Below are 27,692 nucleotides of genomic sequence, written 5' to 3' on the forward strand. Positions count from 1 at the left end.
TCTTTCAAGGGGTAGCTGTCTGGCTCAGTCTGGGGGGGGAAGCTCCTTGGGTGTGGAGAGGTCTGGAGGAGAGAATGATGCTAAGAGTGACAAAAGTCGACTACAAGATCAACCAAGGGAGATTGAGAGAGCTTTCTCCTATAATATGTCTACATACCATGAACATCACATATATTACATTTCATGTCCAACCTACACATACACACATACACTAATCAAACACTTTTCGTTTTTCTGTATCGCACCTCATAGGAACCCTACATAGATTTTGGTGGTCACTGTACTGTATATAAATACCATTATAAATGCCATTTGATTAATTTATTGTATGTTTAAACTAAATGCGAATGAACAGAGATATTCACTGCTGTATGTCTAATATGCCAACGCACCCTTATTCACTAGCAGTGCCATCTGACTAAATCACAGCGATATAGAGGGGTTTCACTTCTTGATGTAGAATGGGTAGAGTCAGTCATGGCGGCCATATTGGTAGGGCGGTTTGGGATGGTAGCCTACATGCGTTTCTCTGCGCTCTAGTGAAATGTAGCCTTCGTATCATCCTTCTGGCTCACGTTTCCATATCGGTGGGTACTTTTTTTTTAAAACATGAGGAATCTAGTCTTGTCTTCTCTACCCATTCTGTTTCTACGCTATGTGACTGTTCTCCAGTTCATGTGTGAATAGAACCTGTTTTAAGTCATGTGACTAGTGTACTGTACGTTCCCAGTGTCACCCCTCCTGCAGTGCTGTGTTTGGAATGCTACCGTGTGTATCTGTGTCATAATGCAGGTGACTAACTAACTACTCCACCGGGGGAAGACGGGAACCATATGAAGAAAACAAAGAAAGTGTGTTGTTGAGAAATAAGAGTATTATGTATCTGAATAACCTTTATAAGAGAATGGTGTTGTGATTTTAAATGGGGGAAGAGTTTGGGAAGGGAGGAAGGGAGGGAGAGGGTGGAGGATGGTGTATTTATCTGTTAGAATTATTGCAGCGGGAGGGAGGGAGGGAGGGGATATGGTTACAGTATGGAATTCTGTGAAAGAAGAGAAGTTCACACATTGAGGAGGTATCCATCTAGGAAATGGGAATAGTTGGAGTATGAGAATTCTGGGAACATGGGATTTTTTTTTGGTTTCTGACTGTGTGTCGTCACTGCTTGTGGGCCACAGCCCCCTGGAGGACCAGTCTATAGAATCAGAATTACTGGAAAGGACATTCCTACTCAGAACAACATTCCATCCTGTGCTCCAGTGGGCCATTTGGAATGACTGAAAAACCCCGTTTTTGCAGGCCAGTCTACATGAATACATGTTTTTGGCAGACAGGTTGGAATGTCAATTATCATCAAATCCAGTGAAATTCGGAACTGTGTCCTATCTAGGTATTCTCTTTCTATGGCCCTGCCTCTCACACTGCTAGTACACAGAGTAAGATGAAGTTGCCTCTTGACACTGATCTAAGGCAGTGGAGGCTGCTGAGGGGAAGAAGGCTCATAATAATGGCTGGAACTGAGCAAAAGGAATAGCATTAAACACGTGGAAACCATGTGTTTGATGTATTTGATACCATTCCACTGATTTAGCTCCATTACCACAAGCCCATCCTCCCCAATTAAGGTGCCACCAACCTCCTGTGATCTAAGGTCAGTTTTGCATTTCACACCCAAACAGTAAGAGTAAACTGATCCTAGATCTGTGTCTATGAGCAACCTCTATACCGGGGTCCTTTTCCAGCCGCAGGCGGCCAGAGCAGGGCCTGACTGTAATCTGTTATGGTTCATATTAATTATTATCATTATATATTGAAACATTGTGATTGTTTTGAGAGAAAACCGAGAAAGAGAGAGAAAATAGTTGTTGTTCTTGTTTTATTTGTAACTGGCTTTACAAAGTTATGCTTTAATAAATGATCGGAAATTGTCCAGTCTTCTCTTCTATACGCGCACGCACGCAGCCACCCGTTTACGCACGCGCACACAGCTGACGTGATTGTTCTGTTTCAGCTATGGTGACCACATAATGGTCTATGTTTAAAATACACAAATGCGGGACAACGGAATGTTTTTGCGGGCCAGTGCAGCCTACATGAATACATGTTTCTGGCAGACAGTTCGAAATGTCAATTGTCATCAAATGAATAGGAAGTCTGACTGAAATACGCAACAAATCTAACTTTTTTGGTAAACGAGTGGTGTTTTAATTTGTTGATCAAATACGGGACATCAGACAAACGGCCAACATTCGGGACTGTCCCGCAATCTGGGACATGTGGTCACCCTAATTCCACCTGACATTGGTTGGGCGTGCACAGGGAGAAAGGAGGACAGACCTTTTTGCGTCAACATCACTTCAAGGGTTTCTTTTCTTAAAACGGGTTGCCTCAATTTCTCCGTGTTGTTACTGAAATAAGACAACTTGTTCAACTCAAGAGTAACGCCATAGACGGGATATTTTACTGTCAGAGTTTGGATTTTAATGTTTCAATACATGATGGGTTTGAGGAGTTTAGTAGGCCTACCTGCCGTTCTGCTACTCTTCGGTGTAGTCACTGTGTTCGCGCAAACTGCCGCACCTAGTCCAGGTGAGTCAGTGACATTTCTTTTGTTGTTTTTCTTAACCTTTCATTTGTTGTAGCTTATAGATTATTTTTGTTTTTGTTAACCTTTCATTTATTGTCGCTTATAGATTATTTTTGATCTATATGACATTATATTATAGTTAATTATGTTGGCTCTAGTTAGTCTATGACATTTATCATGGAAAATACAGCTGCTAGTGGAGTTCTCTGAAACCAGAATTTCCCCGATTTCACATTGTAGCATGACTTTGCCTTTAGGTAAAACACAAAATGACTTGTTTTCAGTTCCTTTATAATTATGTAATTTAGACTTTCATCAACCTTAACATGTAGATTATTATATTCAGATAATGGCTCTTTAATTTCAAGTGTCTTGGTACATTGGTAACATATTTGGTCTATTCGCTGTTAGGGAGTTGCTCTCGCTTTCTGCTAAATGATTGTGTAACTGAAACCTTTTAGCAGGAACGTTGGAGTGTTTTCAGTTCCTTCTCGGACACATTTCAGTAGCTATAATCGTGACTGGCTGGCCCATTTAACTGTTAAGTGTTTGGGTGAAACCAGTTAGTGTCCAAAGAGACACCTGTTCCCTGTCTTGGAAGAATCCTTTAGCCTTGTAGCCCCATAGAAACCAGACTACCAGGCTTCCCTTTCTTATCTGGAGCCATAGAACTAACAATGTACACAAACAATTCTGTGGAATCATACAGTCAAACAACAAATGGAAATATTTACAGTAGGCTGGGTCTTGCTGCAAGTGAGAAGGCTTTATTACTGCCTCTAACTGCAGTTGTTTAGTATGTTATGAACTACTGAATTAATGTTTTTTACCCTCCATAAACCTGTTTTCTTCCCTCCCTCTCAGTGTGTGAGACTAAGAATGGAACAAGCTGTGAGGAATGTCTAATGATTGTGAAGGTGAGTCTGGGATTAGTCTGGCACGCGAGTCAGGTACACTTTGGGCTTCCTGGTCCTGATTCCCTCGCTATACCTCCTGCTCACGGGTCTAACAGGGTCACAGATGTTTCCTGGTCCTGATTCCCTCGCTATACCTCCTGCTCATGGGTCTAACAGGGTCACAGATGTTTCCTGGTCCTGATTCCCTCACTATACCTCCTGCTCATGGGTCTAACAGGGTCACAGATGTTTCCTGGTCCTGATTCCCTCGCTATACCTCCTGCTCATGGGTCTAACAGGGTCACAGATGTTTCCTGGTCCTGATTCCCTCACTATACCTCCTGCTCATGGGTCTAACAGGGTCACAGATGTTTCCTGGTCCTGATTCCCTCACTATACCTCCTGCTCACGGGTCTAACAGGGTCACAGATGTTTCCTGGTCCTGATTCCCTCACTATACCTCCTGCTCATGGGTCTAACAGGGTCACAGATGTTTCCTGGTCCTGATTCCCTCACTATACCTCCTGCTCATGGGTCTAACAGGGTCACAGATGTTTCCTGGTCCTGATTCCCTCACTATACCTCCTGCTCATGGGTCTAACAGGGTCACAGATGTTTCCTGGTCCTGATTCCCTCACTATACCTCCTGCTCATGGGTCTAACAGGGTCACAGATGTTTCCTGGTCCTGATTCCCTCACTATACCTCCTGCTCATGGGTCTAACAGGGTCACAGATGTTTCCTGGTCCTGATTCCCTCACTATACCTCCTGCTCATGGGTCTAACAGGGTCACAGATGTTTCCTGGTCCTGATTCCCTCACTATACCTCCTGCTCATGGGTCTAACAATGTGCACCAGAAAACATTTCTGAAATGAATCAGCATATCAGCTGCCCCCTCCACACCTGTCAGACAGGTTGGGGGACAAACTGAACACACACCTCTCTCTCTCTGCCCTTATTTCTCTCTCTGCATCCCTCCATCCTTGGCATTGTGAACTCTATCCCTGCCAATCCTGAAACCCCTTACCCATACATAGTCCACATATATTTGCGTTATGTTGACGTGTGTGTGTGTGTCACAGTGCCTGTGGTGTCAGAAGACTAAGATGTGTATCACGTACCCAGTCAGCACCATCCTCCCCCAGCACACCGTCTGCCCCCTCAACGATGCACGCTGGGGACGCTGCTGGGGTAAGAAACACACACACACACACACGCACACCTCGGCTGGAGTAGGAACTAATGTTGATTTTGTGTGTGTCAGTGAACTTTCAGTCGTTGATCATCGCCATGGCGGTGGTGGGGGGAGTCATTATCATCGCCTTCCTGGTCTGCCTCTTCTGCTGCTGCAAGTGTGAACACATCGGGTATAGTGCTTATAACACACTCACCTTGTTGATTTGTGTCGTCTGTTTCCAAAACACATCTCGGTTTGGGATGATATGTATTATTATTATTTCAATTGTTTATCATTGACTGCTTGAGTGTATTTATATACAGTTTCGGCCAAATATACTGGCACCCGTGTACTTTTCTGAGATAAGTCGCTATTTCTTATTTGTTTATTCAGATCCCCATTAGCTTTGCCAAAGCAGAAGCGTTTCTTCCTGAGGTCCACAAAACATGACAAGTAATTTAAAATAGAAAGATATACAAACAATACAACTAAAACATGATGTGTGTGTGTCCCCTTCTCAAATATGTAACAAATAAAAACATCTGGTCTTCACACCTTGTTAGATTTTCAACATTGCAGAACCAATTGTATTTTTGTAAACTTAAGTTGACCATTTTAATTTAGAAAATAAAGACAAATGGCATGGACTAAATGATTGGCTCTCCGGAGCTAATACTTGGTTACACAGCCTTTGGCCAAGGTAACTGCAGACAAACACGTTTTGTAGCACGCAATGATGTAACCCACTTTTCAGCAGCAAACTGCTCTAAATCTTCTATGTTTGAGGGGTACCCCCCTCAACTGCTGTTTTCATATCTCTCTGTAGGTTTTGGATGTGATTCAAATCTGGACTCTTGGCTGGCAACTCCCGAACAGTCCAGCATCTCTTCTTGAACCATTCCTGGGTGTTTTTTCATGTTTGGGGTTGTTGTCCTGCTGGAAGATCCACAACATTCAGTGGAGACCCGGTTTTTGGACACTGGGTTGAACAGAACACCTGATAATCTGCTGATTTCATGATGCCTTGCACACGTTCAAGGTCCCCAGTACCAGACGCAGAAAAGCAACCCCACAGCATGATCACATCTCCCACAAGTCAGACAAGAGTCCAGAACTGAATCACATTCAAAACCTATGGTGAGATCAGTAGTTGGAGGGAACCCCTCAAATATTTAAGTTTTGGAACAATTTGCTGCTGAAAGTGGGCCAAATGCCAGTAGAAAGTTGCAGCAAGCTCATTGGTGGCTTCAAGAAGCGTCTGTCTGCAGTTGGCCAAAGGCTGGCCAAAGGCTGTGCAACCAAGTACTAGCTCCAGGGTGCCAATTTAGGAGCTGCCATTTGTCTTTATTTTCTTAATAAAAATTCTCAACTTAGGTTTGCAAAAATTAAATTGGCTCTGCAATGTCAAATCCAATATCAATATTTTTTTTTTTCAATTTCTATTTAAAGAAATAGGGATTAATTTAGTGCAAGGGTGCCTATATATTTGGCCTCAACTGTGTAGTGTGTGTTTGCTTTGCCGTGGTCAACTAAAGTGTGTAATTCTTCTCACACACACACACGCACAGACCTACCCCATGGACTGACCTCCAGGCACATGTATAAGTACTTATCCGCCCTAATGTGTGTGTGTGTGTGTGTGTGTGTGTGTCAGGTCTACGAGGTTCGATGCCAAGATGGAGAGACGGACCAATAAGATGAAGGGAAAACAGGAAGAGAGGTAAGACGTCATCATGGCACATGAACATCTGTGTATTTATCTATGTATGTGAAGAAATTTACAACTAAAGAATGTGTTTTGTTATTCTAAGTATCAGTATTTACGTGTGTGTGTGTTCGTTCAGCTGGCCTACAACAAATCCCACAGGGAGATATGGTAAACGTTACCCAGTCAAGCCCTGTGTGTGCTGTATTTGACTTTAGTGTGTCTCTGACAATGTGACTGCCATCAGAACAATGCCCCAAGTTTCTTTTGTTAGTTTCATATCAGTTACAGCCGGAGTGACACAAAAGCATTACTGGAACAAACCTTTACATACGTCACAGCCAAGCTAACCGCCCAAACCGGTTTTTGCTCTACTCATGACTTCTTACCTACCTGGCTGGTCTGAAAGGTTGTGCAGTCCTCTTTAAAATACGAAGTGTGTGTCTAACCAGCTGGTTGTCTTTGTGTTAACAGAAAGGCAGAGATGAAGATGAGGCATGAGGAAATCAGAACGAAATATGGTACGACTTGAGATACACGCACACATGTTTCCCCATTGCTGTCTGTGGAAAAGCACTATCACTACTCTGATGGAATTTGATATGAAAGATGATCTCTAACTCCTTCTCTCCCTCTTTTCCTTTCTTTCTTTTCTTTTAGGTCTCAGTGGGTCCAACCCATACTCCAAATTCTCCTGAGCTGATATTTGGACACTGTACTATCAACTGCCTGCCTTCTCTTCACCTCTGACTTTTCAACCAACCCAATCCCTATCCCCCTTCCCCTAAGGACTGTTAACCTTATTGACTGCTCTATGCTCATCTTACCCTTCCCTAACCATTAATCATAAAAGTCTTAGAGGTGTTTTAAAGGATTTGTATAATTTCAGACCGTAGTTTCACAAGCCAAAACGAGTCGCCAAAAATTGTGCACAACATCACTTATTTTGTATGATATGTTATGTCCTGCAACAAAAAAATATATATTTCCTGCAATTCGTATGATGTAACGAATTCCAATTCGTACAATATGTTACGATTTTGTAAGTGCTTAAGATCCCGTTCAATGTCTTTAACCGTTTTGAGGAGAATACATGAAACTGGCCTTAGATCAAAGTTTTGGGACAGCCTGATATACAACATTATCTTCCCATGTAACACAGGTCATTAAACATTGTTGAATGTAATGAACACAGTCTTCCATGAATACGGAGCTAGAACAAGTTCTGCACTGCTTGGTGAGTGGTGCAGTGCAGAACATGTCTTGCGGTGCAGACTAGGTGAGAGCAGTGGACAGGTGCAGTAGCCTTAAATGTACCTTCTGTGACTACTACTGTATTATAAACTCATAATGATGGTACTTGAGGGTTACTACTTGGTTGTAGGAGATCTTGCCTATGCTCTACTTGAATGAGAAGATGCACTCCAGAAAAGTTGACCTTATCTATGTTGACCTTTTTCTATGTATATTTATTTATTGGCTATCTATCAGAAATGTGTCCAGTGCACACCTGTACTCCATCAAACAAACTTGTATAGATGTATTGTTTTTGTAATTTAAACCAGAATTGTCCTTAATGATGCACTGTGCAGAAATCCCTCCGCCATTTCCTGCTTGCTAAAATTCTAATAGTTCACCTTATTTCAGTTTGCCACAAAACAAGCAAGTATAGTTTAGAGAATCATTCTACCATCTAAACAGCTGAAATATATTTTCCATACGGTAAGCATAGAAATAACGCACATACCACAGATCTGCTGCTTTTTAAACTTGCTTTCAAAGAGTCACAGATCTATAACTCACATTTCTATGTGAATTTGGTCAGGTCGCCCAAAAAGCTAAACATTGCAGTTTAAAATAGGAGGCTATTCAGAAGAGTTGAATGCTTAGAATTGCAGATAGAAATGTACCCTACCATATAGAATGTACACACCTTGTAAAATGAGACACAAAGAATGTCAGTTCTAAGTAATATATTTCTACCTGTGACAGCTTTCTCATTTGACACCAGCTACTTCAGTTAGAATCTTGTCGGGCCAAATGAATCAACTTTTTATTAATGTCTAGTTGTGTAATAAACTACCCTTTGTCTGTTGATTGAACAAATCTATTTTTACTAAAATAAAACTTTCCACTATGTAAGACTTGTCTCTCTTTGGATCTGATCAACTCCTAGCTCCTTATCAACTCCCAACTCCTTTCTCATAGTGAGAAACCTACAACAACCATATCAGACCAGTGATCGTAACCTCAATAATAGAAGAGATGTGAATAAACAGGAATTCCTGCAGTTCTGACTCAATCCTAAATTCTTAATCTCAATATACTATTTTTTTTTATCAAGGATATGTATACTCTTTATTCAAGCATTTTCTATGACCAGAGCCACAGAGAGAGAGAATCTTTCTGGAATGGAAACCCAGGCCTCGATCCCTACCCATTCCAATCCTTCCCTTTCTCTCTTAAGAGAAATTACATGTTGAGTTGGAGCGCCCCCGACTGGTCATCAAAAACCATACACCCCCATTTCTCTATCCATTATGATGAAGATGGAAGATTTGGCTTGATATCGTTTGTATTTTACAACATTATTCTGGTACCCCCTGTACATAGCCATGTTAAAAAATTGTCAGAGACTCCAGTCACCCAAGTCATAAACTGTTTTCTCTGCTACCGCACGGCAAGCTGTTACCGGAGCGCCAAGTCTAGGACCAACAGGCTCTAACAGTTTCTACCCCCAAGCTGTAAAACTGCTGAACAATTAATCAAATGGCCACCGGACTATTTACATTGACACCCCCTCCCTCCATTTGTTTTGTCCACTGCTGCTACTCGCTGTTTATTATCTATGCACAGTCACTTCACCCCTACCTACCTGGACTAACCTGTACCCCCACACGTTGACTCGGTACCGCCCTGTATATAGCCTCGTTATTTTTTTGTTACTTTTAATAATATGTTTAGTTTATTTTGTAAATCTTTTCTTAACTCTTCTTGAACTGCACTGTTGGTTACGGGCTTGTAAGTACGCATTTCACGGTAAGGTCTACACTTGTATTTTTTATGTTTACTTATTATTGTTATTCGCCGTGTACTTATTACTTGTGTCATTATTTAAATGTTGCATCTATAACTCTGCATTGTTGGAAAAGGACCCGTAAGTAATAATTGAATGGTAGTCTACACCTGTTGTTTACGAAGGATGTGACAAAAACAGTTTGATCTGAGTGTAATGTGTATTTATTTGAGATTAACTAAGGTCCACACTCAGCCCTGCCTTTGGCGGGTTCTTAATGTCGCGTGGCCGAGTATTTGGCTTGAATTGCGCATCCCCGCATCCGCGTCCCCGAGAGAATATGTCACGTGTTTCCGATGAAAGCCAATCAGTGTGTGCGGAACGAGAGACCAAAGCGCGTTCCCGTGTTTGCGGAGGAGAAGAGCATATAGCTTAAAGAGGTGCAAACGAAAACACAACCAAAATTGCATTTTAACCCGCAAATCCTTTAAAGAAAACCCATCAAAATGTCGGAGGAGAAACCAAAGGTAAGGCTAGTCGGCTATCAACATGTGATGGTATTTAAGGTGATTAAAACAGTAATGTCAAATAGCGCCTGAAATATGCAATAAAAAATGGCCCGGTTTGCACGTTTTTTCTGAATCGGCGCACTGTTTGTTTCGTAGTTAAATGAATGGAGTGCTGCCTCCGGATACGATATCTAAGTTTATCAGATATAAAAGCTATTAGATGTTATGCGAAATATTTCGACCAGAAAATATAATTGTTTTAACAACTACCACTTACATTTCGAAGTTGAATATACCGTTTGCGGGTTTTTCTTTGTGGAAACCATACCACGTTAGCAACTAGCTAGCTAAACGCCGCAAGAAAAGCGGCACTAAATGTGACACCATTTGGAAGCCGTATTCGAGTAATTTAGATGCATTCGTCGACATCCACTTATTGAAATGGCTAAATAACATAATTAGTTAGTTACTGCACTGTATCTTTTAGGCCAGTAAACACGCATGGCGTTGGCCAGGCGCCGGTAAGACCAGGTATAGCTAACTAGTTCATAAGTGGTCTGTACGAAATGGTACCAAACCACTGATTGATACAGGATTCGGATATGTATTTCTTTCGATTTGATGTACTAGGACAAGCTGAACGTGGATTTTGCTATGGATAACGCCTGGGTCTAGTAGCTGGTTGCCTCAGTCACAGCCTTCAGGTTCCGCGCATTCCCCAGACCCAATACTACCCACAAGCAACCCTAATTCACAGGGCAAGAACACTACCTACCCCATGTCCAGATCTTACCAGAGACGTATGAGATCTAACAGTGGTTGTACAAGTCAATTGTTTGGCTCTCCAAGACAGAAGCATTGAAGACTGAATAACTACATTGTTCATCTTTTAATTGCTGTTTGGTTGTGTTTCAGGAGGGCGTGAAGACTGAGAACGACCACATTAACTTAAAGGTAGCCGGTCAGGACGGCTCTGTGGTTCAGTTCAAAATCAAGAGACACACTCCGCTCAGCAAACTGATGAAGGCCTACTGCGAACGTCAGGTCAGCACAGTCACCAATCAGACACCTTGCCCTCCTACCTGCTGCCTCAATGGCGAAGACTGGAGCAGGGGCACACTGAACATTGCTCATAGAAATATTATCAATAGAGCTGACCTGATTCCTAATACTAGAGGAATATCTGTTCCATGTATTTCTAATGTGTCCTCTCTCTCCTGCAGGGGCTCTCGATAAGGCAGATCAGGTTCAGGTTTGACGGACAGCCAATCAACGAGACAGACACACCTTCACAGGTACACTGCACAGACAACTGGCAGCTCTCTCTCTTCTCTATAAACGCCCTCTACTCACTCTATTCTCTTATCTCGTTCTTAATCACTCTAAAGCACAGCCTCTCTGACGCCATTATCCTTGTCTCAACTAAAGCACACCTGCTCTCAATGAAATTGATTACTTTCTCGCTGTACTTCCCACTACATCTCCCCCTCATGGAATCTCTTTACTTGATCCCCCCTCCTTCCATCTCACACATGTTAATTCTCTCTTTAGCTGGAGATGGAGGATGAAGACACCATAGATGTTTTCCAACAGCAGACAGGCGGTTTCTGCTAAGCCCCCCCTCCTCGTTACAGTGATTGACATACCCAAACCACGCCCACTGCTCCTCTCCTCCAGTCACTCTTCAGCTTCTGTGTTCCATTGTTGTTTTTTTAAAAGATGTCTGTCTCGGTTTTGTCCAGAGGGGAGGGAGTGGGATGAATTTGCCCCTTAGACACTGATTTAAGGTCAGTTATTAGTTAACCTCATCCAATATGGGGTAAAGTTTAGGATATGACATGATCCTAGATCTGTGGTAAGGGGCAAATTCTACTTTGAGGCTTCCCCATCGTCTGTGTTTCCATGTTCTTATTTTAAAAGATGTCTGGCGCAGTTTTGGGTTGGGGGGGCTCCCTTCAAATGTCTGTCTTAGTCAACATTGATCTCTTCAACTGTCTTGGACAGCTTCCGGGTCTTTCCAATGCTAAGAATCATGGGGTTTCATCTAGAAACAACCCCTAAGCCACTTGTGTAGTGTTTTTGTATTTATCCAACACCTCAAATCTACAAAAGGCCTAGGGGTTAGGGGTGGCTTCTGGACCCTTCCAATGGTTTGACATGGGGGGGCGCCCTAGTTTTTTTTCAAGGGTGAAAACCAAGGGTGCATCTCAAGTCTTAGGTTGCCTCCTTCATTTGGCACCGATCTGAACATTCAGGCTCAGGTGGATGCTGACCATGGAATAAGCTTTCACCTGTCCAGTTCTTTAGTGTCAGTTTTTACAAGAATGAAGGAGAGGAGACCCCTTGTCACAAGGAAGCTACTTGTACTGTTGAGATGCGCCCCTAGTTTTTGAGGGCAGTCAAAAGGGAATATTCCCTGATTCCATATATGGCATAATCTGGTCAGTTCTTACAGCAACCCTGTCAGTGAATCTGCTTTCGGTTTTTGGGGTGGGGGTTTAAGGTGGGAGGGAGAAGTCATCCTTAAACACTGATACAGGGTCATCTAATTTGCATCCCCGTAATGGTTAGTGTTTTTGGGGAGTAAGGTTTTCTGATCCTAGATCTGTGTTTAGGGGCTATGTCTTCTTGGCGCATAAGGGGAGGGGCAGTTATGTTCTTTACCCACAAGTTTTGTCATATGGTGTTAGTTTGGTTTCTCTACTGATTTGTACATTGTTTGGCGTCTTTTACTACTGTAAACAATAAATATAGTTTGGTACTCAGGCTCCCTGTCACGGCTCCTCCTTTAAACGTGAGAGAGAAAACGGGCTCATTCAGTGGACTGCCGGTTACACATGCAAATCATGAATTGTATCTTCAATGTATTGTCTATAGTTGTCTATGTTCTACCTATTGTGTATATAAGTTAGACCCTATCCAGTAGTCTTTCAAAGTATGGTCACTGAAATGTTTTCTCAGCTGCATAAAGAGACCAACAGGGGGTGCTACTGTTTATTGTATACACTTGTCTGTCTCCCCGTCTTCCCTTTCTATCAGCAGAGATGTGGACAATACCTTCAGTGCCTGTATTTGTGTGCTTGCATGTTTCTGTTCAAGCGTTTAATCATGACAAGGGCCGCGGTGATTAGATTCTTATTTTGGCCAAAGCCCGTCCTCCGTGACCCAGAAACCGATAAGTGGTTGAGGACCGTGTCGGTTCGTTATTAGGTGAATGGAGGAGTCTGCCTCTGTCCTTGAGGAAGTCCTCCCATGGAGGAAGCACAAGTACATCCTTGAAATCTCTGCCGCAATCCACTACACTCCCTTGAATAAGCTGCTTAGAAACTATATACATTCAAATTCATTTTTACCACTTCGAACTTGTATTTTGGTATTGTTCTGTAAATGTCATAGCGGAGGAAAATAATTGAATACAACTGCATTTGTTTCTTCTTCTCGATAACCTTTGACCTTTTTCAAAAGGAGGGGACAGGGGAGTTAGCGAAACCAATTGAAAATCTCCCTCTGGTTTTTATTACACCTGTGCCTGCGGTCAGCCATCTGTCAGGATGTTAGATCGCTCTGTGATTGGCTGATGCAGTCAGATTAAGCACACTCGATTGATAGCCTGATGGGATAGAGAGATACAAGAAGGGAGAAAGTTATATCATGATCCGTTAATATACATGGCTAGGAGAAACACACTAGACCAGTCTCTATAGGACACCTTCCTCCTGCCCAGTGATCCACCAAAGCACACAAACATGCTCTTGAAGAAAAGGAAAACAGCAGTAAAAGGTGTAGAACAGAAAGAGTGAACACCCCTCATTTCTCTCCCTGATCTGTATCGGAATAGCTATTTGAAGCCTGGGCATGGCTGAAATACACACACGTACACACACATTAGTCCACCCTCCCGGGTCTGCACCTGGGAATTGTACCTATTTACATTTACGTCATTTAGCAGACACTCTTATCCAGAGCGACTTACAAATTGCCCTCTACAGTTTTTATTACATTTTCTCAGAATGTAATATTAGCAAATCCTTTATGAAAACATGTCTTATGTAAATAAACTCACCACAGGAACACAACACAGTCATTCACTCCTCAGCTACTACAATAATAAAGGTCCTAATAACAGGGATCTTGGTTAATATGGTAATAGCTTAGCTGGTATCAGGTACTCTATTGGTGGAGCAGAGGTCACCGGTGGTATGCATGTTTTCAAATGTATTTTCCTTTTAAAAATCACTACTTGGACTCTTTATGGTGTTTATCTAATGTAAAGTTATTTTGTAGTACAGCTCTTTATTTCTGTATCTATAGCCCAACTCCACCTTGGGTATTCATCTTGCTCTCTCTCTTTCTCACACACTCTCAGAAGAGTATGTGAGAGACACATTTGGCTTCCGTTCTACTCTGTGAAATGATTGACACACTGGTTAGTGATTTGCATGGGCCTGGAAAATAAGAGAAGGGGTTGGACCAGACAGAACTAACTCATTAGGAGCCTGCCTGTCTGCCTGGGCTGAAGTCAGATGTATAGTAGTTTAGATCCAGACTTCACTTTGTCATCTGGACTCGCTCTGTTGGAAGATGATGCTTTCTACGGACACTCTCTAAGGACCATCTCTAGACACACTGCGCACACAAATGTACACATACTCACACACACGTGTTGGAGATGAGCGTCAATTGGGGTTCGGATCAGTCACGGTGCTTGTGATTGGCTGGAGCAAGCTGTTATGTCATCTCTGATGCTGCTGTTGCCTCTGCTGCCGTTTCTCGGGTTAAGGGTCATCAACGCAGCTGCAGAGACATGGAGACAATGCAGAGGTACATTCTATTCTATTAAATGCGCTATGAAAATATCTGCGTGTGTGTGTGGGTGTTGTAACCTATCCAGGGACACATTTGATTGTGACACATAACACTGTACTTCCTGTCAGATAGCAGCTCTCTCAGGTTATACTGTAAAGTGGCATTAAGCACACCGTTATCCCTTTCTTTCTCTTGTTTGCATGCAGTAGGGATGCTAGTTCAAATAGTTACTCCTTACATTTTCCCTGAGACCCAAAAGTACTCGTTACATTTTGAATGCTTAGCAGGACAGGAAAATGGTCTAATTCACACACTTATCAAGAGAACACGTGGTCATCCCTACTGCCTCTGATCTGACAGACTCACTAAACACAAATGCATCTTTTGTAAATGATGTCTGTGTTGGAGTGTGCCCCTGTTTATCCGTACATTTTAAAAACAAGAAAATGGTGGTGTCTGCTTTGCTTAATATAAGAAATGTCATACTTAAGTATATTTTAGCAATTACATTTAGAACCAAATACTTTTAGACCTTTACTCAAGTATTATTTTACTTGGTGACTTACTTTTACTTGAGTAACTTTCTATGAATGTATCTATACTTTTACTCAAGTATGACAATTGAGTAACTTTTCCACCACTGTGTCAGTGTGTGTGTGTGTGTGTGTGTAAGTAAGACAGATATCAGCAGTGTGTGTGAGTGTTTGGCGTGTTTAACTTGATTTGCCAAAACTTTGATGCAAATCACTCATGCACAGATCACTCTTCTACACGTATGTACAGATCACTCTTCTACACGTATGCACAGATCACTCTTCTACACGTATGCACAGATCACTCTTCTACACGTATGCACAGATCATGCCAAAAACCTACCAGACATTTCCCAGCCATCCCGTAAACTCTGACTAACCTTACCTGGTATCATGAATACTCAAGAAACTACAACACACGATCTTGCTGCTCTCACCACCTAAAGCAGTTTCCCACTATTTAGAAAATGCTATCTCTCTCCCCCTCTCTCTCACTCCCCCCTCTTTCTCTCTCTCCCCTTCTTCCTCACTTTCTCACTCCCTCTCTTTTTTCTTGCTTTCTCTATCTCTGTATCTTTCTCTCCCCCTCTCTCTCACTTTCTTACTCTTTCTCTCTCCCCGTAGACCTGCCCCCCCTGGACCTTCTATCCCATGTTCTTCCCAGGGCAGGGGGCGAGGGGGGGTAACAGGGAGGGGGGGGGGGGTGCATCTGATCCAGTCTGGGGGTGTGAGGGGTGTCCGTCTGTCCCGTTCTCACCCTTCCCTGGACTTCCTGTCCTCCCAGCACCTCGTCAACTGTCACCTCTTCCCCAGAGAGTTCTCCATCATCACCACCAAGGTCAGCCTCGTCGCCCCTAAGGTAAGGGCCAGGGGTTCGAAACACCTGCGGCAGCATTACAGCAGGAAGTGACATCATCGATGACATGGGGAAGGTTCAGTGAATTTTTTTTATATTGCCTCTTCCCACTGTGTGATGGTTACCACATTTCATTTACTCCATTCCAGACATTATTGTGAGCCGTCCTCCCCTTAGCAGTCTCCTGTGATGAGTTGCAATACTAGTAACTCAGTTGCAATTATCTCTTCCTCTCCCTACCCCCTCCCTTCCTCTAGGTAATACCAACCACACCATAGACAGTGTGGTCTACAAGTGAGACCGTGGTACACAGCTATTTGAACCACACCAGGCCCTGCGGACCTCTGGGACTTACGACTGGGAGGCCTTCGCGGTCACCTTACCACTTCCTGGCTTTGGCGAACGCGTTTGATGGACAGACCACTCACGTTGACTCGGTCATCTATGTCTGGGTGGATGGAAGTTTCCGCTTGTTTCAGACTATTAAGGTGAGAGAGAGAGAGAGAGAGAGAGAGAGAGAGAGAGAGAGAGAGAGAGAGAGAGAGAGAGAGAGAGAGAGAGAGAGAGAGAGAGAGAGAGAGAGAGAGAGAGAGAGAGAGAGAGAGAGAGAGAGAGAGAGAGAGAGAGAGAGAGAGAGAGAGAGAGATGAAGTAGAAGGGAGAGCGGGATGACAAGGGGGAAGGGAGCGAGGGGGGGAGATTGGCAGAAAACCTAAAATAGCACAACCACCCACACCACGGAACTAAGAGAGGACAAAAATAGACCATGTATAGCGGAGCAGAATTTGCATGTTAGATCCAGCTTTGACAGATAACTGATAGTGAATCAGACATTTGAATGGAACCACATGTGAGGTGTAGTTGACTGACAGGCAGACTGAAACCACAAAAATACTTTGATTGGGAGGGAATTCCAATGTCGGCATCATTCTATGGTCTTTGTTTCTCTCTTGCTCTCTGTCTCTCTCTCTCTCAGACGTTCTGTGCCACAGACTGGGAGATGTTCCAGATCGGCAGCAGGGTCTTCCTGGTGGTTGCTAACGGGCACCAACTCCATGGCTACAGCCCTGGTCTCTATGCCATCAACTCGACCATCTACGAGCTGGACATGAGCTCTCAGCTGTTCCTGCGTTTTCAGGACATAGTCACATACAGGAACACATGCACCTTTATACAGGTGCAAATATCCCCGACCTCTCCTCTCCCTTCCTTCCCTTTCTCATTTCTCTCATCTGTCTCCCCTCTCAGTGCTGTTGACTGGGAGTTCTTCACAGTAGGAGAGGAGAGTTGCATGGTCATTGCTAACTCCTTTGACGGAGAGTCTCACTCTCTGAACAGCATTACCTACAGGTATTCACATGAATACACTAGAATTGCTCATGGTGCTATAATTGAATGGATGATATATTGTGAATTTACAAACATTATGGTGATATGTTATATACTCATCATTATCACGATTTGTGTTTTGATGAACTTGAACGTGATATGGATGTGTGCAGGTGGCAGGGATACGAGGGCTTTGTTCCCATTCATCGGCTTCCCACCATCGGATGCAGCGACTGGGAATTCTTTACTTCCAGGGGGGGTCCTATCTGATCTACTCCAGCGCCACAACACCTCTCTCCAAAATCTTCCGTCTGAAAACACACTTACACGTGACACAATATACTCACATTAGTTGACTATCATTTTGTGAAAATAATTTATTGATGTAATAGAAATGTGTAAAAAATACATTTTTTCATTTGTGTCTTACTGCAAATTCTACTGCTTATGTAAGAATATTGTTTCAGAATGATTTTATAGGGTCCCATACTAGGGGAGCAGTGAATGGAAACTGTAGAGTTCCACAGCTTTTGCCCAATCTGCATTTTCAGTAAAAGCTGTTCACCACTTGAACCAACTTCCAGAAACCTTAAAGAGATACTTCAGGATTTTGGCCATTTTTACATTTATTTAATCTTTATTTAACTAGCCCTTTATCTACTTCCCCAGAGTCAGATGAACTCAAGGTGACCATTTCTATGTCTCTGCGTGCAGTTGAAGGAAGTTGCCAACTAGCGTTAGCGCAATGACTGGTAGTCTATGGTAACTGCTAGCATGCTAGTAGATACCATAGACTTCCAGTCATTGTGCTAACGCTAGTTAGCATTGGGTCGTGAAACTACTTCTAACTTCTAACTACTGGATGCAGAGTGAAAGAGAGTGATCTGGCTCAAGGTATTTTACTGGTTTGTAACTCACTGACACCGTCCCCGGTTAGAGGGGAATAAAGCTGCCCAAGAGTTAACACACAGGAACTTTAAACACACTGAGGAAGATGAACATGGGGATGAAAAGTGGGAAGGGTAGTGGAATGGCAGTAGTTCTGTTGAAGGAGATGAAAGGCAATGAATATACTGTACATAAGATAACACAAGAGCATAATAACAGTAATAAAGGTCTGTATAAATAGCATATAATCCCTGAACATGTTTACAGGTTACAAGCTATACATAACGCAACAACAACAACAACTAGCTATGAAGAACAATACCAACACCATCCCACAAGACCAGAGATATGAGTGAGTCCAGTTGTTGATCGGCAGAGACAGATGTTGCTCTCTGCCGCTGCTTGAGGGAGACTGCAAGTATTGTGTGACCTGCAGTGTCAAGAGGATGGGTAGATGTCCTGCCCCCTAGTAACCTCCCTAGCAACCTATCAAGGCACAGGTCAGAGTTTTAGAGGCAGGTTTATGGTTCCCCCTACACTCTCAGTTTCTGGTTGTGGTGGATGGGGAGGGGAGGGGAGTTTGCTAAGGGTTGTGAGGTGCTAATAGTCACCGACAGGGAATTCTTAACACATGGTATCCATGAGTTCATCTGACCCTTGGGAAGTAGATAAAGGGCTTCATTGCCAAAATCCCAAAGTATCCCTTTAAAATGTGTGGCTTGTGTCAGTGCTTTTACACAAAAACTGAACAGGTGGTTAAAAGACCAGCAGGTTTGTAGCCACGTATGAACCTTCTTTAAGAATACCAGCAGAAAATACATCACATTTCAGTTCAGATATATCTGTTGTGTGTGTTTGAGACATCCACTGGATGACAGACAAGCCATGTTGTAAAAACTACAAGAGGCTTGATGCACTTGCAAAATCGAAGAGAAGACTTGGTGGACATGTAGTTTATTCAGCCGAAGTGCCAACCTGTGATTTTAAAACGACACTACAACTACCACAATGCCCCACTCTTCCCTTTGGACATTATGGCTGCGCACTGTTCATCAATGGTGTTGTTATTTACGTTTTTTCGTTTTTTCTCTTATTTAAAACAGAGGAATGTAGACAGAGTTTGGCTTCGAGTATAACTTTACAAAAAAGCATCAGGATATTTCTGGAGTTAAAGCTCTATTTGCGTCAGGAACGCTGAAACACGTTTTGCTTGATAGCTAACGAGTCAGATAGCCAGGTAGGACAGCTGTCTGTCGCCGGTCAGAATTTAGCTGTTGTAAACTCAGTTCACACTAAATTAACTCGTGTTGTAAAGGCAATGATTGTATAGCTTGTTTGTTAACCACTACAATAATAGCTATACCTCGAGCACAATACGGGAACACACAATTTTTCTATTCATAGCTATGTTTACCCCTGTAAAGTCGTCTTATTTCAGAGTCAGTCCCACTACTATCAACAGAGAGCTAGGCAAGACCAAGATGAGATAGCAAGAGGAGTTATTAGTTAGCTAGCTACGCGATCGTGAACACAATTAGACATTCAATTCAGTCCCCTGAAGGTGCGTTTCACAGGACAGAGAAAGAGAAACACAGACGCATGCCCAGCCATGTTTGGGAGTCTTTTCGAGGAACAGGGGGAGGGATATTCTTTGGCTCCCTCCGGAGGTAGAGTTGTAAAGGGGGAAGGGGAGCCACCTCCACCCCGGGGAAGAGTGAACCTCAGTGGGATTAAAAACCAGGGAGGGACGTGCTACCTCAACTCCCTGCTCCAGACCCTGCTTTTCACCCCGGAGTTCAGAGGTGAGAGGTCAAGTCAGGTCACATGGTGTTCTGTCGTTGGTTCATACTGTATTTGAAATAGTGTGTGTGTATGTGTGTGTAGAGGAGCTGTTCAGTCTGGGTCCAAAGGAATTGGGCTGCCTGGAGGACAAAGACAAACCAGAGGCCAAGGTAAAGAACCAACCATGTGAGTGTCTGTGTTCCTCACTGTGTGAATGTCTTTATTTGTATTGGTGTGTTTGAATAGTACATTAACTCTGTCCCTCAGGTCAGGGTTATTCCATTGGAGCTCCAGAGGCTGTTTGCTCGTCTACTCTTGGTGGACCAACAGAGTGCCTCTACTGCTGATCTCACTGACAGCTTCGGATGGAACAACAGCGAGGTAGTGTGTGTGAACACGAGCATGTGTATGAATGGCGGTGTGTGTGACGCAGGCACTAAACTAGAGAATTAGGCTTGCTTTATATAATGCTACATCGCTTTCTCCTACAGTATTTTGCTTACCACTCTCTCTCATCTCTCTCCCGTAGGAGAGCAGGCAACATGATGTGCAGGAGTTGAACAGGATTCTGTTCAGTGCCCTAGAGCACTCCCTGGTGGACACCAGCGGCAGTGCGTTCATCCAGCGCCTCTACCATGGCACCACTGTCAACAGCATTCTCTGCAAAGAGTGTGGTAACATCAGCCAGAGACAGGTTTTTATTTATTTAACCTTTATTGAACTAGGCAAGTCAGTTAAGGACAAATTGTTATTCATAATGATGGCCTACCAAAAGGCAAAAAAAGGTATCCTGCGGGGACGGGGTCTGGGATTAAAAATATAGGACAAAACACACATCACGACAAGAGACAACACTACATAAAGAGAGCGCTGAGACAACAACAGCATGGCAGCAGCACATGACAACACAGCATGGTAGCAACACATGCCAACAACATGATAGCAACACAACATGATAGCAACACAACATGGCAGCAGCACGACATGGTAGCAACACAAAACAGGGTACAAACATTATTGGGCACAGACAACAGCACAAAGGGCAAAAAGGTAGAGACAACAATACATCACACAAAGCAGCCACAACAATCAGTAAGAGTGTCCATGATTGCGTCTTTGAATGAAGAGATTGAGATAACACTGGTACATGTGTTTATCTGTACCTGCGTGTGTCTTTGTGTTGCTTACACCTCTTTTTCTTGGCTCTCTCTTTCCCTCTCAGGAGGACTACCTGGACTTGACTGTGTGTGTACGTGGTGTGTGTGGCCTGGAAAGGGCGCTCTGGGACATGTTTGTGGAAGAGGAGATGTTTGAAGGCAGTAACCTCTACCGCTGTGGCCAGTGTGACCAACTAGTCACAGCTGCTAAGGTTAGTAGGAGTATTGGCATGGATTTAAATTGTACTTGTTTATTCTAGAATTGGTACTGATTCCAGAACTCTCTCTCCCTTGCTCCCTCTTTCCCTCCCTCTCCTTTGTTTTCTCTCTCTCTCCCCCTCTTCCTCTCCCTCTGCAGTCTGCCAAGCTGAGGAAGCTCCCTCCCTTCCTGACAGTGTCTCTGTTGAGGTTTAACTTTGACTTTGCCAGGTGCGAGCGTTACAAGGAGACTGGTCGCTACACCTTCCCTCTCACCATCAACCTCAGGCCCTTCTGTGAACAGGTACTGGACAACCTCCACCCACATTGATCTGCATTGCTTCACTGCCACTTACTCTTGTTTTAACTAAGTCATGTCAAACCATTTAAGAACATGTTATGTCACATTATAAGGCCTAATGACTATGCTATGTCACCCTCTCTCCCAGACTGAAGACGAGGACTCGGAGTACTCCTATGAACTCTTCTCTGTCATCATCCATAAGGGAGGCTGTTATGGCGGCCATTACCACGTCTACATCAAAGACATGGACCACCTCGGCTTGTGGGAACCGCCGGTGAGAGAGAGCGGGAGGGAGGAGGAGAGAACAATAATTGCATATCAGACAATCGAGGCTTAGAGTATGTCACTAAATATGCTAATAGCGAAGTGTGTGCGTCTTTGTATTTCCGTGCGTGCGTTTGTATCAGGAGAAGGATACCAAACCCAAGGTTCAGAAGAAGAAGGAAGTGAGAGCGTATACTGAGCCGGAGAAAGACGACCCTCTATCTGTACTCTCCTCCATAATAGCCCAGGTAACGCAAAGCATGCTGGTTCAACCCAATGGAACGAGAGCACCACGGGCCACATCGTCAGTAGGTCCAGTGACTGTGTCTGATCTTAATGTGGTGTTGTTCCCCTCCTGGCCTGTAGGAGGAGAGCAGGAGCGTGTTGCTGGACCAGCTGGGCCAGAGACTGATGGACAAGATCGGTTCTTCCTGGAGCAAGAAGTACAGGAAACTCCACGGCCCCATAGGCAAGGTAGGACATGACTGATGGGCTTCCCCCAAGAGCTCCACAACGTCACATAAACACTTCGCTTTCCTTATCTCTTCTACATCGTTCTACATGTTATCCTTCCACTCATCCCCCTCTCCCCCTCTGCAGTTCCTCCAGAACCACAGTGATGTGTTTGTGTTGGTCAATAATGGCACTCAGGTGGCCCTGAAAGCCAACCCCCCTAGCCCGGTGACCCAGCCCTCCAGCCCAGCCCACCCAACCCCTGGCCCTAGCTCTTCCCCAGACCCAATCCACAACAACACAGCCAACCACCTACCAGGACTGGAGACAGAACCGAAGACGGCACCAGAACCACAGGTACACTAGTTAGACCTCTCATGGTTCTGCTTTAATGATGGTGTGTCTGCTATGTTGATGCTGCAATTGGTTATGTTTAAATCTCTTTTCTCTCTTTCTGAATCTCCATTCATCCATCCATCTTTCTTCCTCTCTCCATCTCTCCACAGGGCAGCCACTGGTTTGATCTGAATGACTCCACAGTGACGTCGATCCATGAGAGAGACATAGAGAAAATGTACCAGGGAAAGGAGAGTGCCTACATGCTGTTCTATAGGAAGACACTGCTACGCAGGCCTTCTGGAGGTGTGTGGGTGTTTGTGGGTGGGTGTCTGGAGGTGTGTGGGTGTTTGTGTGTGGGTGGGTGTCTGGGGGTGTTTTTGTGTGGGAGAGAGGCGTAAGAAGGAAAGGGAGGGAGCGAGTGAGTGAGCGCAAGAAAAGGAGAGCCACATCCAAACTTGATGCGAGTGGGACAGGAAGAGAGATGGTGAAGGAGAGACGTGAAAACGTACACAGTCTTTCAAATGAGGTTTTCCCCCTGGCAGCCCTGAGGAATCCTGGGTATCAGGTTCCCCCTCACCTCTTAGAGATGGCTGAAGAGGAGAACAGAAGACTACAACAGAGACGGTACTCACGTGCGCGCACACACACACACACATAAACGAACACTGTATTTTGCTATGTTTTGCGGCTATCTGTTTGTGTGTGTGTGTGTGTACTCTGCTATAGGGAGGAGTTTGAGGCCAGCAATAACAGTGTTGAGCTGCGTCTCCACCTAGCGCCGCGCTATAGTTTGGAGAACGGAGCTCTTAAGCCAATCAGCATAGAGCAGAAAGAGGCCACCAACCTCACCTTGGACCGCCGCAGGACCGTAGGAGACCTGCGAATGATCATCTACCAGGTGACGTCATCACTCCAACTCATTAACTCACTTCCTTAATGCCGCCATGGCACTGAGCAAAAAGCTCAAACCAGTGTGTGTGTGTGTGTGTGTGTGTGTGTGTGTGTGTGTGTGTGTGTTCAGAAGCAGGATCTCTGGGAGGGGGATATGGCTCTGACTGTGGCCAGAAGTCTGCCAGCCGGCCTTCACCTCTACAACACTCTCACAGGTGAGACATAAACACACACACTTAAACACACACACTTGATACTGAACGTTAGTACGTGTGTGTTTCAGATGACGAGGTGTCTCTTTACAGTGCAGGCATCTTGACCGGCACTGATCTGTTTGTGTGGAACGGCAGAGAGGTGAGGAGACAAAATCGAATCGACACAATCAACCATTGTACATACTGCTACTGGACGTCCTAGAACCAAAATGGCTGTCGGGTCATATCATATCCCTTTTATCTCCTCAGATTTGTGGGGCGACTGTCCAAACAGGAGCCGAGTGGGAACCAGTGCTGCTGACCGTGGTTCGCCCCTCTCTGGGAGAAGAAGAAGAGGCGGGAGGAGGAGTGGGAGAGGAAGGAGGCTCGGGGCTGACGAAGGAGTCGAGGGGGTTCGCTGGGAGGGTGACTCTAGGAGAGGTGAGGGAGGCATTAGGGGAGACACAGGAGAGCCTCCTGTGTCAGGAGAAGAGGGGAGGAGGGGAGGGAGGAGGGGCCAGCGGGTGGAGGGTGTTCCCTCCTGGAGACATGCAGAGGACCCTGAAGGAGCTGGCCTTGAAGGATGGAGACGCACTGCTGGTGCTGGAGCCACAGACACAGGACAGCAGGTGGGCAGCGTGGTGTGTGTGTGTGTGTGTGTGTGTGTGTGTGTGTGTGTGTGTGTGTGTGTGTGTGCGGCAGTGTGTCAGTCTGCGTAAGTGAGTGACAGACATGAGGTGTAGTTGGTGTGTTTGCTATGGCTGTGTGTGTGTAATGTCTCTCTCTCCCAGTGTGTTCAGTATGAGTGGTGATATGGTAACCGTGACAACACCATCAGACTGTCGCTGGCTTCAGGTGGAATACCGACCAGAGAGAAGAAAAAGAGGAGGAGAAGGGGAGGAAGAGGAGGAGAGGATGAGAGCAAAGGTCCCTGCCTCTGGAAACATGGTGAGCTAGCAAGTGTGTTGGTGCGTGTGGCAGCGGTTTGTGTGTTTAGTATATTCATGTGTGTTTAGTATATTCATGTGTGTTTAGTATGTTAATGTGTGTGTGTGTGTGTTATTTTCTAGCTGATGTGTGAGGTGAAACAGAGGGCCATAGCAGAGCTGCAGCTACAGGAGCGTCTAGCAGGTCAGATACTGTTATTATTACCACTGCTAAAAGCATCAGCTATAGGTCAGATACTGTTACCACTCCTAATAGCAGCAGCTATAGGTCAGATACTGTTATTACTACCACTCCTAATAGCAGCAGCTATAGGTCAGATACTGTTATTATTACCACTCCTAATAGCAGCAGCTATAGGTCAGATACTGTTACCACTCCTAATAGCAGCAGCTATAGGTCAGATACTGTTATTACTACCACTCCTAATAGCAGCAGCTATAGGTCAGATACTGTTATTATTACCACTCCTAATAGCAGCAGCTATAGGTCAGATACTGTTATTACTACCACTCCTAATAGCAGCAGCTATAGGTCAGATACTGTTATCATTACCACTCCTAATAGCAGCAGCTATAGGTCAGATACTGTTATTATTACCACTCCTAATAGCAGCAGCTATAGGTCAGATACTGTTATTATTACCACTCCTAATAGCAGCAGCTATAGGTCAGATACTGTTATTATTACCACTCCTAATAGCAGCAGCTATAGGTCAGATACTGTTACCACTCCTAATAGCAGCAGCTATAGGTCAGATACTGTTATTATTACCACTCCTAATAGCAGCAGCTATAGGTCAGATACTGTTACCACTCCTGATAGCAGCAGCTATAGGTCAGATACTGTTACCACTCCTAATAACAGCAGCTATAGGTCAGATACTGTTACCACTCCTAATAGCAGCAGCTATAGGTCAGATACTGTTACTATTACCACTCCTAATAGCAGCAGCTATAGTTCAGATACTGAATTACCACTCCTAATAGCAGCAGCTATAGGTCAGATACTGTTAATTACCACTCCTAATAGCAGCAGCTATAGGTCAGATACTGTTACCACTCCTAATAGCAGCAGCTATAGGTCTGATACTGTTACTATTACCACTCCTAATAGCAGCAGCTATAGTTCAGATACTGTTATTATTACCACTCCTAATAGCAGCAGCTATAGGTCAGATACTGTTTACCACTCCTAATAGCAGCAGCTATAGGTCAGATACTGTAATTACCACTCCTAATAGCAGCAGCTATAGGTCAGATACTGTTACTATTACCACTCCTAATAGCAGCAGCTATAGTTCAGATACTGTTATTATTACCACTCATAATAGCAGCAGCTATAGTTCAGATACTGTTATTATTACCACTCCTAATAGCAGCAGCTATAGGTCAGATACTGTTATTATTACCACTCCTAATAGCAGCAACTATAGGTCAGATACTGTTACTATTACCACTCCTAATAGCAGCAGCTATAGTTCAGATACTGTTATTATTACCACTCCTAATAGCAACAACTATAGGTCAGATACTGTTACCACTCCTAATAGCAGCAGCTATAGTTCAGATACTGTTACTATTACCACTCCTAATAGCAGCAGCTATAGGTCAGATACTGTTATTATTACCACTCCTAATAGCAGCAGCTATAGGTCAGATACTGTTACCACTCCTAATAGCAGCAGCTATAGGTCAGATACTGTTACCACTCCTAATAGCAGCAGCTATAGGTCAGCTACTGTTATTATTACCACTCCTAATAGCAGCAGCTATAGGTCAGATACTGTTATTATTACCACTGCTAAAAGCAGCAGCTATAGGTCAGATACTGTTACCACTCCTAATAGCAGCAGCTATAGGTCAGATACTGTTATTACTACCACTCCTAATAGCAGCAACTATAGGTCAGATACTGTTACCACTCCTAATAGCAGCAGCTATAGGTCTGATACTGTTACTATTACCACTCCTAATAGCAGCAGCTATAGTTCAGATACTGTTATTATTACCACTCCTAATAGCAGCAACTATAGGTCAGATACTGTTACCACTCCTAATAGCAGCAGCTATAGGTCAGATACTGTTACCACTCCTAATAGCAGCAGCTATAGGTCAGATACTGTTATTATTACCACTCCTAATAGCAACAACTATAGGTCAGATACTCTTACCACTCCTAATAGCAGCAGCTATAGGTCAGATACTGTTACTATTACCACTCCTAATAGCAGCAGCTATAGGTCAGATACTGTTATTATTACCACTCCTAATAGCAGCAGCTATAGTTCAGATACTGTTATTATTACCACTCCTAATAGCAGCAGCTATAGGTCAGATACTGTTATTATTACCACTCCTAATAGCAGCAGCTATAGGTCAGATACTGTTATTATTACCACTCCTAATAGCTGCAGCTATAGGTCAGATACTGTTATTATTACCACTCCTAATAGCAGCAGCTATAGTTCAGATACTGTTATTATTACCACTCCTAATAGCAGCAGCTATAGGTCAGATACTGTTACTATTACCACTCCTAATAGCAGCAGCTATAGGTCAGATACTGTTATTATTACCACTCCTAATAGCAGCAGCTATAGGTCAGATACTGTTATTATTACCACTCCTAATAGCAGCAGCTATAGTTCAGATACTGTTATTATTACCACTCCTAATAGCAGCAGCTATAGGTCAGATACTGTTATTATTACCACTCCTAATAGCAGCAGCTATAAGTCAGATACTGTTATTATTACCACTCCTAATAGCAGCAGCTATAGGTCAGATACTGTTATTATTACCACTCCTAATAGCAGCAGCTATAGGTCTGATACTGTTACTATTACCACTCCTAATAGCAG

The 27,692-nt window shown here is 43.9% G+C and overlaps 4 protein-coding genes across 5 annotated transcripts in view; all 4 read left to right on the forward strand.

Moving 5' to 3' along the window:
- Positions 1–1,928, forward strand: part of LOC106575406 (unconventional myosin-X) — an 82,529-nt gene extending 80,601 nt beyond the window's left edge. Inside the window, exon 41 of the mRNA XM_045700378.1 lies at positions 1–1,928. This exon is cut by the window's left edge and continues 1,187 nt beyond it. The gene's annotated coding sequence lies outside the window, so the exon portion shown is untranslated.
- Positions 1,929–2,019: 91 nt separating this feature from the next.
- pttg1ipb (PTTG1 interacting protein b) lies at positions 2,020–8,508 on the forward strand. Its single transcript, XM_014151845.2, has 7 exons — positions 2,020–2,589; positions 3,452–3,504; positions 4,567–4,675; positions 4,749–4,851; positions 6,316–6,381; positions 6,841–6,887; positions 7,027–8,508. Exons 1-7 carry the CDS (start codon positions 2,484–2,486, stop codon positions 7,062–7,064), a joined length of 522 nt encoding a protein of 173 aa, XP_014007320.1. The 5' UTR covers positions 2,020–2,483; the 3' UTR covers positions 7,065–8,508.
- Positions 8,509–9,784: 1,276 nt separating this feature from the next.
- Positions 9,785–12,624, forward strand: smo3b (Small ubiquitin-related modifier 3-A). Its single transcript, NM_001165296.1, is given in 4 exon segments — positions 9,785–9,909; positions 10,807–10,935; positions 11,115–11,186; positions 11,443–12,624. Coding segments are annotated over 4 exon segments (285 nt in total). The 5' UTR covers positions 9,785–9,888; the 3' UTR covers positions 11,506–12,624.
- Positions 12,625–19,321: 6,697 nt separating this feature from the next.
- The window catches only part of LOC106575363 (ubiquitin carboxyl-terminal hydrolase 40), a 57,362-nt gene continuing 48,991 nt past the window's right edge, over positions 19,322–27,692 (forward strand). The window contains exons 1-18 of one of the 2 annotated variants that reach the window (XM_014151846.2): positions 19,322–20,104; positions 20,187–20,254; positions 20,352–20,465; positions 20,614–20,778; positions 21,307–21,453; positions 21,600–21,743; positions 21,889–22,017; positions 22,151–22,255; positions 22,374–22,481; positions 22,608–22,817; positions 22,967–23,102; positions 23,342–23,423; positions 23,526–23,697; positions 23,821–23,905; positions 23,974–24,044; positions 24,155–24,513; positions 24,676–24,832; positions 24,955–25,015. In XM_014151846.2, coding sequence (XP_014007321.2) covers positions 19,912–20,104; positions 20,187–20,254; positions 20,352–20,465; positions 20,614–20,778; positions 21,307–21,453; positions 21,600–21,743; positions 21,889–22,017; positions 22,151–22,255; positions 22,374–22,481; positions 22,608–22,817; positions 22,967–23,102; positions 23,342–23,423; positions 23,526–23,697; positions 23,821–23,905; positions 23,974–24,044; positions 24,155–24,513; positions 24,676–24,832; positions 24,955–25,015 — 2,506 coding nt within the window. In that variant the 5' untranslated portion in view covers positions 19,322–19,911. The remainder of the gene's footprint in view (positions 20,105–20,186; positions 20,255–20,351; positions 20,466–20,613; positions 20,779–21,306; positions 21,454–21,599; positions 21,744–21,888; positions 22,018–22,150; positions 22,256–22,373; positions 22,482–22,607; positions 22,818–22,966; positions 23,103–23,341; positions 23,424–23,525; positions 23,698–23,820; positions 23,906–23,973; positions 24,045–24,154; positions 24,514–24,675; positions 24,833–24,954; positions 25,016–27,692) is intronic. The other variant, XM_014151847.2, reaches the window with a different exon arrangement.

Source organism: Salmo salar, chromosome ssa17, assembly GCF_905237065.1.
Source record: "Salmo salar chromosome ssa17, Ssal_v3.1, whole genome shotgun sequence".
NCBI lineage: Eukaryota > Metazoa > Chordata > Actinopteri > Salmoniformes > Salmonidae > Salmo > Salmo salar.